Here is a 14,607-nt window from a genome sequence, read left to right as displayed (position 1 = left end):
CCACGTACTGAGCGTCAGTGTGATCCAGAGACAGGCTGCTGTCTGCCTCGGAAAACAGGGGTGAGAACGGATCCAGGCCTGAGTCGGATCAGAGCACGTTTAAAAAAAACACTCCATTTGACCGGTCAGTTCATCAGAAACTCAGAATGGATTTTTACCAGATGTAACTCTATATTATGTCTCAGTACCTGTGATCCTGCCAATAGTTCCCTTCAAACAGGCTCCAGTCACACCAGCTACATGGGCCCCAACACCAAACCCTACCAGGTGGAACAGCTCTGGAGAAGAGCCCTGAACCTCCTGAGGAATAAACATCAACACCACATCATGTATAACTACACTATAACACAGTTACTCATGTTCAATTTGGGCTAGTTTCCCTGACCCAGTTAAAGCATATTACTGGACACCTTTTACACAGTGTGGAACATGTACCTACCAGTAGTGTCTGTATGGTCTGTGCCAGCCTCTCTCCCACCTGCCTGGCTCCTTCGGTGATCTCCTGCTCTGGGGGCAGCAGCCAATCAGCTACCAGGACATTAACCAGCCCCGCCTCTAACAGCTCCCCCGCCATCACCCTCGCCCAGCTGGGCTGCAGCCTGGCTGGCCTCCTGCCTGGGACAATCACTACTGTGGGGCTGAGAGGGCTCCAGGCCACAGGACCAGGGGCCAGTCCTGGGAGGCCTGGTGGAAGTGGAGGGAGGCCCTGGCCAGATGGCAGGCCTGAAGGAGGGAGGTCTAAGGGGGAACCACAGGGACCCTGCTCAGAGGAGAATCTGAGGAGCCTCACCAGAAGAGTCGGAGGGCTGAGACAGAGGAACTCAGAGCAGTGGGCATGTTGGTCACCTGTGAGAAGAGAATATCTGTAAACATCAATCATGTTGTTAACATATGACTGTATTTTAGGTTATTGTGAGGACTTCTCCCCAGTTAATCATGATTAGGCAGCCGCTAGTTTTGTAAAATGTGAGTTTTTAATTTGAATTGACCTCTACTGTGCAGCTGAGCTAATCACACAGTAATCGCCACCATAGTACCTGTGGCAGGACCAGACAGAAGACAGAAGGTCAGTAGAGACCAGACGACCAGGCCGATGTCAGCTCCAGAGTTCTCCACACCTCCACCTGTTCTCTCCATTTCCCCAGCCACAATGCAAATCTCCCTACCTGCTATACAGCCTTCTGTACTCTGACAATCTGATAAGCCTCAGTGGAGGTGGAGACGAGTGTTTCTGATGAAAATACAGTAGAGAACAGTAGAGCTTTTGTGAGCCAGCCCTTTCTTGATCAGTGCAGAGTGATACTTAAACTACAAAGAATGCAGTTCAAGATGTTTCTAAAATGAATAATTGCAGCCGGTAAAATGATCTGAGTATTGCATGTGTTTGCTATTACAGTATTCACAAGAAACATAACATAAGAACCAAACATGGTTTGAGATTTCATTTAAAACATTTCCAATAAAATATTTGATTTGTCAATGGCCAGGTCGCAGTTGTAAATGAGAACTTGTTCTCAACTAGTCTGCCTGGTTAAATAAAGGTGAAATAAAAAAATGTGACAGAAATCAACTTCACCATGCGGAACTATATACCCAATGGCAGCAGTTGTCGTCGGACAATAGTTCAGACGGACCGTCCTTATTATTGTTCCGCTGCTAACTTTGTCAATCGTTTTGTATTCATTTTTCTGTTGGCGCTATCTTGAATATTGATCTGATGAAACAGGAAAGCATAACCTAAACGGATTACTGGATTGATTATGGGTATTTGGATTGTTAAATAAACTAAACCAAGATAACCTTTAGCTATAGCTAGCTTACACATTGTTTATCTTGAATGTAAAGGAGTTGCTAGCTAGTAGCCAACTACTCTACTAGCTAACTAATTGAGACTTCTATGTTAAGAGACTTTAAGAGACTATTGAGTGAGCGTCTAGCTAGTCTTATTGACTTACTAATCATCTGGTTGACTTAATGTCAGAGTCGTGAGTGTGTGTTATATAAAGCTGTAACGTTAGAGATGTCAGAGAGGAGAAGAGACAGCCGTAGCTGGGACTGGGACAGTACTCAGTGCCGGGCTCAGATGGACCAGATATTTTTCCGTCAGCATGACTACATCCAGAACGGAACCACGGAACACAAAGAGTTCTGGAGCTTCTTCGAGCGCTTCCAGAGGTTCAAAACCAGGAAGGACATGTCCGGGGGCAGCAGGAAGGAAGACATGGAAGAGGGCAGAGATAGGAAGAAGACTGTAGATCTGGGTCTGCCTAAGGAATATGACGCCCGCTATCGGATCAACGTGTCAGTTTGTACCAAAGACACAGAGGAGAGGCTGGAGACGGGGAGGTCTGATCAGAGACACAGCTCGTCAGGTCCAGGGAGTCAGGAGGTAGCTGACTGTCGCCTGGCTTTGCTACACTTCCTGGACTTCAGCCAGAGGCAGAGCTTTGGGAAGCTGGCCAAGTTGAGGACGGAGCAGAAAGCCCTTCCTATCTTCCAGTACCGGGACCGGATCGTGGAGTTGGTGCGGGCTAACCCGGTAGTAGTGGTGGCGGGGGATACAGGCTGTGGAAAGTCCACCCAGGTCCCCCAGTACCTCCTCTCCTCTGGGTTCAGTCACATAGCTTGCACTCAGCCACGACGGATTGCCTGTATCTCCCTCGCCAAGAGGGTCAGCTTCGAGAGTCTCAACCAGTACGGCTCCAAGGTAGGTAGTGGTGTAGTAAGAAGCTGTTTATTTACAGGCTTGAAAAATTATAGTTTTTGGAATATCAAACAAAATGTAATCATTTTTCACACAATAGTAAGTGTTTTTTTTTCTTCTCTGAAAGAGATCATTTTTCACAATGTTGTACACTTTACACAAAGACCAAATCAACAGCCAGACATTTATCAGACCTACAAGCACACTGAAACACAGCTGTGTTTTATCTGCAGGTTGGGTATCAGATCCGTTTCGAGGGGACCCGTACCCCATCCACCAAGCTGTTGTTCCTGACAGAGGGGTTACTACTGAGACAGATACAGGCTGACGGGGACCTGGAGCAGTACCAGGTAATATAATATACAGTACCAGGTTATATAATATACAGTACCAGACAAAAGTTTGGACACACCTACTCATTCAAGGGATTTTCTTTATTTTTACTATTTTCTAAATTGTAGAATAATAGTGAAGACATCAAAACTATGAAATAACACATATGGAATCATGTAGTAACCCGAAAAGTATGAAACAAATCAAAATATATGTTATATTTTAGATTCTTCAAAGTAGCCAACCTTTGCCTTGATGACAGCTTTGCACACTCTTGGCATTCTCTCAACCAGCTTCATGAGTAGGTGTGTCCAAACCTTTGACTGGTACTGTATAGCAGGTAATATAATATATACCAGGTAATAAAATATATAATACTGTATATACCAGGTAATATAATATATACCCGGTAATAAAATATATAATACTGTATATACCAGGTAATATAATATATACCCGGTCATATAATATACAGCACCAGTCAAAAGTTTTAGAACACCTACTCATTCAAGGGTTTTTCTATATTTTTACTATTTTCTACATTGTAGAATAAAAGTGAAGACATCAAAACTATGAAATAACACACATGGAATCATGTAGTAACCAAACAAGTGTTAAGCAAATCAAAATGTATTTTATATTTTAGAAGTAGCCACCCTTTGCCTTGACAGCTGTGCACACTCTTGGCATTTTCAACCAGAGTGCCTGGATACAGCTCTTAGCCATATACCTCAAACCCATGAGGTTCCTCATTGCTATGATAAACTGGTTATGAACAAAATGATAGAGCAGTACAAATTAATGTTTTGTCATACCCGTGGTATACGGTCTGATATACCACGGCTGTCAGCCAATCAGCATTCAGGGCTTGAACCACCCAGTTTTATAATATATACCAGGTAAATATAATATATTCCAGGTAAATATAATATATAATACATATAAATATAAAATATACCTGATAATATACAGTGCATTCGGAAAGTATTCAGAGCCCTTGATTTTTTCCCCACATTTTGTTACGTTACAGCCTTATTCTAAAATAGATTAAATAGGTTTTTTTCTCATCAATCTACACACAATACCCCATAATGACGAAGCGATTACAGTCTTGAGTCTTCTTGGGTAAGACGCTACAAGCTTGGCACACCTGTATTTGGGGAGTTTCTCCCATTCTTCTCTGCAGATCCTCTCAAACTCTGTCAGGTTGGATGGGGAGCGTCGCTGCACAGCTATTTTCGTGTCTCTCCAGAGATGTTCGATCGGGTTCAAGTCCGGGCTCTGGCTGGGCCACTCGACATTCAGAGACTTGTTCCGAAGCCACTCCTGCGTTGTCTTGTCTGTGTGCTTAGGAAGGTGAACCTTCACCCCAGTTTGAGGTCCTGAGCGCTCTGGAGCAGGTTTTCATCAAGGATCTGTCTGTACTTTGCTCCGTTCATCTTTCCCTCGATCCTGACTAGTCACCCAGTCCCTGCCGCTGAAAAACATCCCCACAACATTTACTGAGGAGTGGCTTCTGTCTGGCCACTCTACCATAAAGGCCTGATTAGTGGAGTGCTGCAGAGATGGTTGTCCTTCTGGAAGGTTCCCCCATCTCCACAGAGGAACTCTAGAGCTCTGTCAGAGTTACCATCGGGTTCTTGGTCACCTCCCTGACCAAGGCCCTTCTCCCCCGATTGCTCAGCTTGGCCGTGCTGCCAGCTCTAGGAAGAGTGTTGGTGGTTCCAAACTTCTTCCATTTAATAATGTTGGAGGACACTGTGTTCTTGAGGACCTTCAATGCTGCAGGTGGACTCCAATCAAGTTATAGAAACATCTCAAGGATGATCAATGGAAACAGGATGCACCTGAGCTCAATTTTGAGTCTCATAGCAAAGGGTCTGAATACTTCTGTAAATAAGATTATTTTATTTTATTTTTTTAACACATTTTCAAAAAATTCTAAACCTGTTTTCGCTTTGTCATTATGGGGTATTGTGATGTCATTATGGGGTATTGTGATGTCATTATGGGGTATTGTGTGTAAATTGATGAGGATTTGTATTTATTTAATCAATTTTAGAATTTAAAAAATGATTTCATCCATTTTTGAATAAGGCTGTAACGTAATTTTTTTTGTTTATTTTAAGTCAAGGGCTCTGAATACTTTCTATATAGGGAATAGGGTTCTGTAGGGCTCTGGTCTAAAGTAGTGCACTATATAGGGAATAGGGCCCTGGTCTAAAGTAGTGCACTATATAGGGAATATGACTCTGGTCTAAAGTAGTGCACTATATAGGGAATATGACTCTGGTCTAAAGTAGTGCACTATATAGGGAATATGACTCTGGTCTAAAGTAGTGTACTATATAGGGAATAAGGCTCTGGTCTAAAGTAGTGCACTATATAGGGAATAGGGCCCTGGTCTAAAGTAGTGCACTATATAGGGAATATGACTCTGGTCTAAAGTAGTGCACTATATAGGGAATAGGGTTCTATAGGGCTTTGGTCTAAAGTAGTGCACTATATAGGGAATAGGGTTCCATTTGGGACACACTCTAGTTGTTCCATAACCTGTCCGTGTGTGGATCTACCTCCCCTAGTTGTTCCATAACCTGTCCGTGTGTGGATCTACCTCCCCTAGTTGTCCCATAACCTGTCCGTGTGTGGATCTACCTCCCCTAGTTGTTCCATAACCTGTCCGTGTGGGGATCTACCTCCACTAGTTGTTCCATAACCTGTCCGTGTGTGGATCTACCTCCCCTAGTTGTCCCATAACCTGTCCGTGTGTGGATCTACCTCCCCTAGTTGTTCCATAACCTGTCCGTGTGTGGATCTACCTCCCCTAGTTGTTCCATAACCTGTCCGTGTGTGGATCTACCTCCCCTAGTTGTTCCATAACCTGTCCGTGTGTGGATCTACCTCCCCTAGTTGTTCCATAACCTGTCCGTGTGGGGATCTACCTCCCCTAGTTGTTCCATAACCTGTCCGTGTGTGGATCTACCTCCCCTAGTTGTTCTATAACCTGTCCGTGTGTGGATCTACCTCCCCTAGTTGTCCCATAACCTGTCCGTGTGTGGATCTACCTCCCCTAGTTGTTCCATAACCTGTCCGTGTGTGGATCTACCTCCCCTAGTTGTTCCATAACCTGTCCGTGTGTGGATTTACCTCCCCTAGTTGTCCCATAACCTGTCCGTGTGTGGATCTACCTCCCCTAGTTGTTCTATAACCTGTCCGTGTGTGGATCTACCTCCCCTAGTTGTCCCATAACCTGTCCGTGTGTGGATCTACCTCCCCTAGTTGTTCTATAACCTGTCCGTGTGTGGATCTACCTCCCCTAGTTGTCCCATAACCTGTCCGTGTGTGGATCTACCTCCCCTAGTTGTCCCATAACCTGTCCGTGTGTGGATCTACCTCCCCTAGTTGTTCTATAACCTGTCCGTGTGTGGATCTACCTCCCCTAGTTGTCCCATAACCTGTCCGTGTGTGGATCTACCTCCCTTAGTTGTCCCATAACCTGTCCGTGTGTGGATCTACCTCCCCTAGTTGTCCCATAACCTGTCCGTGTGTGGATCTACCTCCCCTAGTTGTCCCATAACCTGTCCGTGTGTGGATCTACCTCCCCTAGTTGTTCCATAACCTGTCCGTGTGTGGATCTACCTCCCCTAGTTGTTCCATAACCTGTCCGTGTGTGGATCTACCTCCCCTAGTTGTCCCATAACCTGTCCGTGTGTGGATCTACCTCCCCTAGTTGTTCCATAACCTGTCCGTGTGTGGATCTACCTCCCCTAGTTGTTCCATAACCTGTCCGTGTGTGGATCTACCTCCCCTAGTTGTTCCATAACCTGTCCGTGTGTGGATCTACCTCCCCTAGTTGTTCCATAACCTGTCCGTGTGTGGATCTACCTCCCCTAGTTGTTCCATAACCTGTCCGTGTGTGGATCTACCTCCCCTAGTTGTTCCATAACCTGTCCGTGTGTGGATCTACCTCCCCTAGTTGTTCTATAACCTGTCCGTGTGTGGATCTACCTCCCTTAGTTGTTCCATAACCTGTCCGTGTGTGGATCTACCTCCCCTAGTTGTTCCATAACCTGTCCGTGTGTGGATCTACCTCCCCTAGTTGTTCCATAACCTGTCCGTGTGTGGATCTACCTCCCCTAGTTGTTCTATAACCTGTCCGTGTGTGGATCTACCTCCCCTAGTTGTCCCATAACCTGTCCGTGTGTGGATCTACCTCCCCTAGTTGTTCCATAACCTGTCCGTGTGTGGATCTACCTCCCCTAGTTGTTCCATAACCTGTCCGTGTGTGGATCTACCTCCCCTAGTTGTTCCATAACCTGTCCGTGTGTGGATCTACCTCCCCTAGTTGTTCCATAACCTGTCCGTGTGTGGATCTACCTCCCCTAGTTGTTCTATAACCTGTCCGTGTGTGGATCTACCTCCCTTAGTTGTTCCATAACCTGTCCGTGTGTGGATCTACCTCCCCTAGTTGTTCCATAACCTGTCCGTGTGTGGATCTACCTCCCCTAGTTGTTCCATAACCTGTCCGTGTGTGGATCTACCTCCCCTAGTTGTTCTATAACCTGTCCGTGTGTGGATCTACCTCCCCTAGTTGTTCCATAACCTGTCCGTGTGTGGATCTACCTCCCCTAGTTGTTCCATAACCTGTCCGTGTGTGGATCTACCTCCCCTAGTTGTCCCATAACCTGTCCGTGTGTGGATCTACCTCCCCTAGTTGTTCTATAACCTGTCCGTGTGTGGATCTACCTCCCCTAGTTGTCCCATAACCTGTCCGTGTGTGGATCTACCTCCCCTAGTTGTTCTATAACCTGTCCGTGTGTGGATCTACCTCCCCTAGTTGTCCCATAACCTGTCCGTGTGTGAATCTACCTCCCCTAGTTGTCCCATAACCTGTCCGTGTGTGGATCTACCTCCCTTAGTTGTCCCATAACCTGTCCGTGTGTGGATCTACCTCCCCTAGTTGTTCCATAACCTGTCCGTGTGTGGATCTACCTCCCTTAGTTGTCCCATAACCTGTCCGTGTGTGGATCTACCTCCCCTAGTTGTCCCATAACCTGTCCGTGTGTGGATCTACCTCCCCTAGTTGTCCCATAACCTGTCCGTGTGTGGATCTACCTCCCCTAGTTGTTCCATAACCTGTCCGTGTGTGGATCTACCTCCCCTAGTTGTTCCATAACCTGTCCGTGTGTGGATCTACCTCCCCTAGTTGTTCCAGAACCTGTCCGTGTGGGGATCTACCTCCCCTAGTTGTTCCATAACCTGTCCGTGTGTGGATCTACCTCCCCTAGTTGTTCTATAACCTGTCCGTGTGTGGATCTACCTCCCCTAGTTGTTCCATAACCTGTTTGTGTGTGTGGATCTACCTCCCCTAGTTGTCCCATAACCTGTCCGTGTGTGGATCTACCTCCCCTAGTTGTTCCATAACCTGTCCGTGTGTGGATCTACCTCCCCTAGTTGTTCCATAACCTGTCCGTGTGTGGATCTACCTCCCCTAGTTGTTCCATAACCTGTCCGTGTGTGGATCTACCTCCCCTAGTTGTTCCATAACCTGTCCGTGTGTGGATCTACCTCCCCTAGTTGTTCCATAACCTGTCCGTGTGTGGATCTACCTCCCCTAGTTGTTCCATAACCTGTCCGTGTGTGGATCTACCTCCCCTAGTTGTTCCATAACCTGTCCGTGTGTGGATCTACCTCCCCTAGTTGTTCCATAACCTGTCCGTGTGTGGATCTACCTCCCCTAGTTGTTCCATAACCTGTCCGTGTGTGGATCTACCTCCCCTAGTTGTTCTATAACCTGTCCGTGTGTGGATCTACCTCCCCTAGTTGTCCCATAACCTGTCCGTGTGTGGATCTACCTCCCCTAGTTGTTCCATAACCTGTCCGTGTGTGGATCTACCTCCCCTAGTTGTTCCATAACCTGTCCGTGTGTGGATCTACCTCCCCTAGTTGTCCCATAACCTGTCCGTGTGTGGATCTACCTCCCCTAGTTGTTCTATAACCTGTCCGTGTGTGGATCTACCTCCCCTAGTTGTTCCATAACCTGTCCGTGTGTGGATCTACCTCCCCTAGTTGTTCCATAACCTGTCCGTGTGTGGATCTACCTCCCTTAGTTGTCCCATAACCTGTCCGTGTGTGGATCTACCTCCCCTAGTTGTCCCATAACCTGTCCGTGTGTGGATCTACCTCCCCTAGTTGTTCCATAACCTGTCCGTGTGTGGATCTACCTCCCCTAGTTGTCCCATAACCTGTCCGTGTGTGGATCTACCTCCCCTAGTTGTCCCATAACCTGTCCGTGTGTGGATCTACCTCCCTATTCCACCCAGGTGTTGATTGTCGATGAGGTGCATGAGCGACACCTCCACTGTGACTTCCTCCTGGGGGTCCTGCGCTCCCTCCTGGCCACCCGCCCCGACCTCCGCCTGGTCCTCATGTCTGCCACCATCAACATCAAACTCTTCTCCAGCTACTTTAATACTGCACCTGTACTGCAGGTACCGGGCAGGCTCTTCCCTATACAGGTGAGTGGACAATAGATTTCAAACCTCTCCTCTGGGACCCCCCCAGACGTTTCATATTTTGGTTGTAGCCCTGAACAAGCTCACCTGATTCACCTCGTCAAGGGCTTGATGATTTAGTTGACAAGTGGAATCAGGTGTGGATGAGTTGAAATGAATGGAACGTCTGGGGGTCCCCGGGGAGAGGTCTGAAAACCCTCTGGACCATGCTATATCATAAGTATAGGAATAGACAGCACTCAGAGATGTTGGATACTGTTGAAGTCGGAAGTTTACATACACTTAGGTTGGAGTCATTAAAACTCGTTTTTCAACCACTCCACACATGTCTTGTGAACAAACTATAGTTTTGGCAAGTCGTTTAGGACGTCTACTTTGTGCATGACACAAGTCATTTTTCCAACAATTGTTTACAGACAGATTATTTCACTGTATCACAATTCCAGTGGGTCAGAAGTTAACATACACTAAGTTGACTGTGCCTTTTAAACAGCTTGGAAAATTCCAGAAAATGGTGTCATGGCTTTAGAAGCTTCTGATAGGCTAATTGACATCATTTGAGTCAATTGGAGGTGTACCTGTGGATGTATTTCAAGGCCTACCTTCAAACTCAGTGCCTCTTTGCTTGACATCATGGGAAAATCAAAAGAAATCAGCCAAGACCTCAGAAAATAAGTTGTACACCTGCACAAGTCTGGTTCATCCTTGGGAGCAATTTCCAAACGCCTGAAGGTACCACGTTCATCTGTACAAGCAATAGTACGCAAGTATAAACACCATGGGAACAAGCAGCCGTCATACCGCTAAGGAAGGAGATGCGTTCTGTCTCCTAGAGATGAACGTACTTTGGTGCGAAAAGTGCAAATCAATCCCAGAACAACAGCAAAGGACCTTGTGAAGATGCTGGAGGAAACAGGTACAAAGTATCTATATCCACAGTAAAACGAGTCCTATATCGACATAACCTGAAAGGCCGCTCAGCAGAAGAAGCCACTGCTCCAAAACCGCCATAAAAAAGTCAGACTACGGTTTGCAACTGCACATGGGGACAAAGACTGTACTTTTTGGAGAAATGTCCTGTGAATTTTAAAGTGGTTAGGCCTAAAATTTCTCTAGTCCCATTTTTCATTCTGCCAAACAAAGTGTCAGGGTCAGGCTGTTGAAATTAAAGATTGGGCCGTTGAGTTTCTAGATAATACCTCTTCCTGTCTCTTCCTGTGACGTCCAGGAACTCACTTTTCTTCTATGGCTGAGTCCCACCCTATTCCTTTATATAGTGCGTTTGACCAGAAGGATGAAGACTGTATCACCCTCCTCTCCCTCTCTCTCTCTGATATGTAGGTGATCTACCAGCCCATTCCACAAGACGAGCAGCCGTCCCGGTCGGAGAAGCTGGACCCCCGGCCATACCTCCGTGTGCTGCAGGGCATCGACCAGCGCTACCCGCCCGAGGAGAGGGGCGACCTGCTTCTGTTCCTCAGCGGCGTGGCAGAGATATCTACCATCTTGGAGGCATGCCAGGCCTACGCCACACACACCAAGCGCTGGATCGTCCTGCCCCTCCACAGCACCCTGTCCCTGGTACAGCAGGATAAGGTACGGTACAGCAGGATGAGGTACGGTACAGCAGGATAAGGTACGGTACAGCAGGATGAGGTACAGCAGGATAAGGTACAGTAACAGCAGGATAAGGTACAGTAACAGCAGGATAAGGTACAGTACAGCAGGATAAGGTACAGTAACAGTACAGCAGGATGAGGTACAGCAGGATAAGGTACAGTACAGCAGGATGAGGTACAGTACAGCAGGATGAGGTACAGTACAGCAGGATAAGGTACAGTAACAGCAGGATAAGGTACAGTACAGCAGGATAAGGTACAGTAACAGTACAGCAGGATGAGGTACAGCAGGATAAGGTACAGTACAGCAGGATGAGGAACAGTACAGCAGGATGAGGAACAGTACAGCAGGATGAGGTACGGTACAGCAGGATGAGGTACGGTACAGCAGGATGAGGTACGGTACAGCAGGATGAGGTACAGTACAGCAGGATGAGGTACAGTACAGCAGGATAAGGTACAGTACAGCAGGATGAGGTACGGTACAGCAGGATGAGGTACAGTAACAGCAGGATGAGGTACGGTAGCAGTACAGCAGGATGAGGTACGGTAACAGTACAGCAGGATGAGGTACAGTAACAGTACAGCAGGATGAGGTACAGTAACAGTACAGCAGGATGAGGTACAGTAACAGTACAGCAGGATGAGGTACAGTAACAGTACAGCAGGATGAGGTACGGTACAGCAGGATGAGGTACGGTAGCAGTACAGCAGGATGAGGTACAGTACAACAGGATGAGGTACAGTAACAGTACAACAGGATGAGGTACAGTAACAGTACAGCAGGATGAGGTACAGTAACAGTACAGCAGGATGAGGTACAGTAGCAGTACAGCAGGATGAGGTACAGTAGCAGTACAGCAGGATGAGGTACAGTACAGCAGGATGAGGTACAGTACAGCAGGATGAGGTACAGTACAGCAGGATGAGGTACAGTACAGCAGGATGAGGTACAGTACAGCAGGATGAGGTACAGTAACAGTACAGCAGGATGAGGTACAGTAACAGTACAACAGGATGAGGTACAGCAGGATGAGGTACAGTAGCAGTACAGAAGGATGAGGTACAGTACAGCAGGATGAGGTACAGTACAGCAGGATGAGGTACAGTACAGCAGGATGAGGTACAGTACAGCAGGATGAGGTACAGTACAGCAGGATGAGGTACAGTACAGAAGGATGAGGTACAGTACAGCAGGATGAGGTACAGTACAGCAGGATGAGGTACAGTACAGCAGGATGAGGTACAGTAACAGTACAGCAGGATGAGGTACAGTAACAGTACAACAGGATGAGGTACAGTAGCAGTACAGCAGGATGAGGTACAGTAGCAGTACAGCAGGATGAGGTACAGTACAGCAGGATGAGGTACAGTACAGCAGGATGAGGTACAGTAACAGCAGGATGAGGTACAGTAACAGCAGGATGAGGTACAGTAACAGCAGGATGAGGTACAGTAACAGTACAGCAGGATGAGGTACAGTAACAGTACAGCAGGATGAGGTACAGTAACAGCAGGATGAGGTACAGTAACAGCAGGATGAGGTACAGTAACAGTATAGCAGGATGAGGTACAGTAACAGTACAGCAGGATGAGGTACAGTACAGCAGGATGAGGTACAGTACAGCAGGATGAGGTACAGTACAGCAGGATGAGGTACAGTAACAGCAGGATGAGGTACAGTAACAGCAGGATGAGGTACAGTAACAGCAGGATGAGGTACAGTAACAGTACAGCACGATGAGGTACAGTAACAGTACAGCAGGATGAGGTACAGTAACAGTACAACAGGATGAGGTACAGTACAGCAGGATGAGGTACAGTAACAGTACAGCAGGATGAGGTACAGTACAGCAGGATGAGGTACAGTAGCAGTACAGCAGGATGAGGTACAGTAACAGTACAGCAGGATTAGGTACAGTACAGCAGGATGAGGTACAGTAACAGTACAGCAGGATGAGGTACAGTAACAGTACAGCAGGATGATGTACAGTAACAGCAGGATGAGGTACAGTAACAGTACAGCAGGATGAGGTACAGTAACAGCAGGATGAGGTACAGTAACAGTACAGCACGATGAGGTACAGTAACAGTACAGCAGGATGAGGTACAGTAACAGTACAGCATGATGAGGTACAGTAACAGTACAGCAGGATGAGGTACAGTACAGCAGGATGAGGTACAGTACAGCAGGATGAGGTACAGTAACAGTACAGCAGGATGAGGTACAGTAACAGCAGGATGAGGTACAGTAACAGTACAGCACGATGAGGTACAGTACAGCAGGATGAGGTACAGTAACAGTACAGCAGGATGAGGTACAGTAACAGTACAGCAGGATGAGGTACAGTAACAGCAGGATGAGGTACAGTAACAGTACAGCAGGATGAGGTACAGTAACAGTACAGCAGGATGAGGTACAGTAACAGCAGGATGAGGTACAGTAACAGTACAGCAGGATGAGGTACAGTAACAGCAGGATGAGGTACAGTAACAGTACAGCAGGATGAGGTACAGTAACAATACAGCAGGATGAGGTACAGTAACAGCAGGATGAGGTACAGTAACAGTACAGCAGGATGAGGTACAGTAACAATACAGCAGGATGAGGTACAGTAACAGTACAACAGGATGAGGTACAGTACAGCAGGATGAGGTACAGTAACAGTACAGCAGGATGAGGTACAGTAACAGTACAGCAGGATGAGGTACAGTAACAGTACAGCAGGATGAGGTACAGTAACAGTACAGCAGGATGAGGTACAGTAACAGTACAGCAGGATGAGGTACAGTAACAGTACAGCAGGATGAGGTACAGTAACAGCAGGATGAGGTACTGTAACAGTACAGCAGGATGAGGTACAGTAACAGTACAGCAGGATGAGGTACAGTAACAGTACAGCAGGATGAGGTACAGTACAGCAGGATGAGGTACAGTAGCAGTACAGCAGGATGAGGTACAGTAACAGTACAGCAGGATGAGGTACAGTACAGCAGGATGAGGTACAGTAACAGTACAGCAGGATGAGGTACAGTAACAGCAGGATGAGGTACAGTAACAGTACAGCAGGATGAGGTACAGTAACAGGACAGCAGGATGAGGTACAGTAACAGTACAGCAGGATGAGGTACAGTACAGCAGGATGAGGTACAGTAACAGTACAGCAGGGTGAGGTCTAGGGGCTGGTCTAGGGGCAGCTCTAGGGGCTGGTCTAGGGGCAGCTCTAGGGGGCAGGTCTATGGGCTGGTCTAGGGGCAGGTCTAGGGGGCAGGTCTAGGGGCAGCTCTAGGGGGCAGGTCTATGGGCTGGTCTAGGGGCAGGTCTAGGGGCAGCTCTAGGGGGCAGGTCTAGGGGCAGGTCTAGGGGGCAGGTCTAGGGGCAGGTCTAGGGGCAGCTCTAGGGGGCAGGTCTAGGGGCAGCTCTAGGGGCTGGTCT

General features: G+C 47.3%; 1 protein-coding gene across 1 annotated transcript in view; it reads left to right on the top strand.

Annotated features, from left to right (window-relative positions):
* Positions 1–1,625: 1,625 nt before the first annotated feature.
* dhx34 (DEAH (Asp-Glu-Ala-His) box polypeptide 34) overlaps positions 1,626–14,607 on the top strand; it is a 39,300-nt gene continuing 26,318 nt past the window's right edge. Inside the window, exons 1-4 of the mRNA XM_071360264.1 lie at positions 1,626–2,707; positions 2,938–3,054; positions 9,361–9,555; positions 10,894–11,148. Coding sequence (XP_071216365.1) covers positions 2,021–2,707; positions 2,938–3,054; positions 9,361–9,555; positions 10,894–11,148 — 1,254 coding nt within the window. The 5' untranslated portion in view covers positions 1,626–2,020. The remainder of the gene's footprint in view (positions 2,708–2,937; positions 3,055–9,360; positions 9,556–10,893; positions 11,149–14,607) is intronic.

This window comes from Salvelinus alpinus, chromosome 22 (assembly GCF_045679555.1).
Source record: "Salvelinus alpinus chromosome 22, SLU_Salpinus.1, whole genome shotgun sequence".
In the NCBI taxonomy this organism is placed as follows: Eukaryota; Metazoa; Chordata; class Actinopteri; order Salmoniformes; family Salmonidae; genus Salvelinus; species Salvelinus alpinus.
Note: the sequence above shows the minus strand (reverse complement) of the source record. Positions and strands in the feature narration are given on the sequence as shown.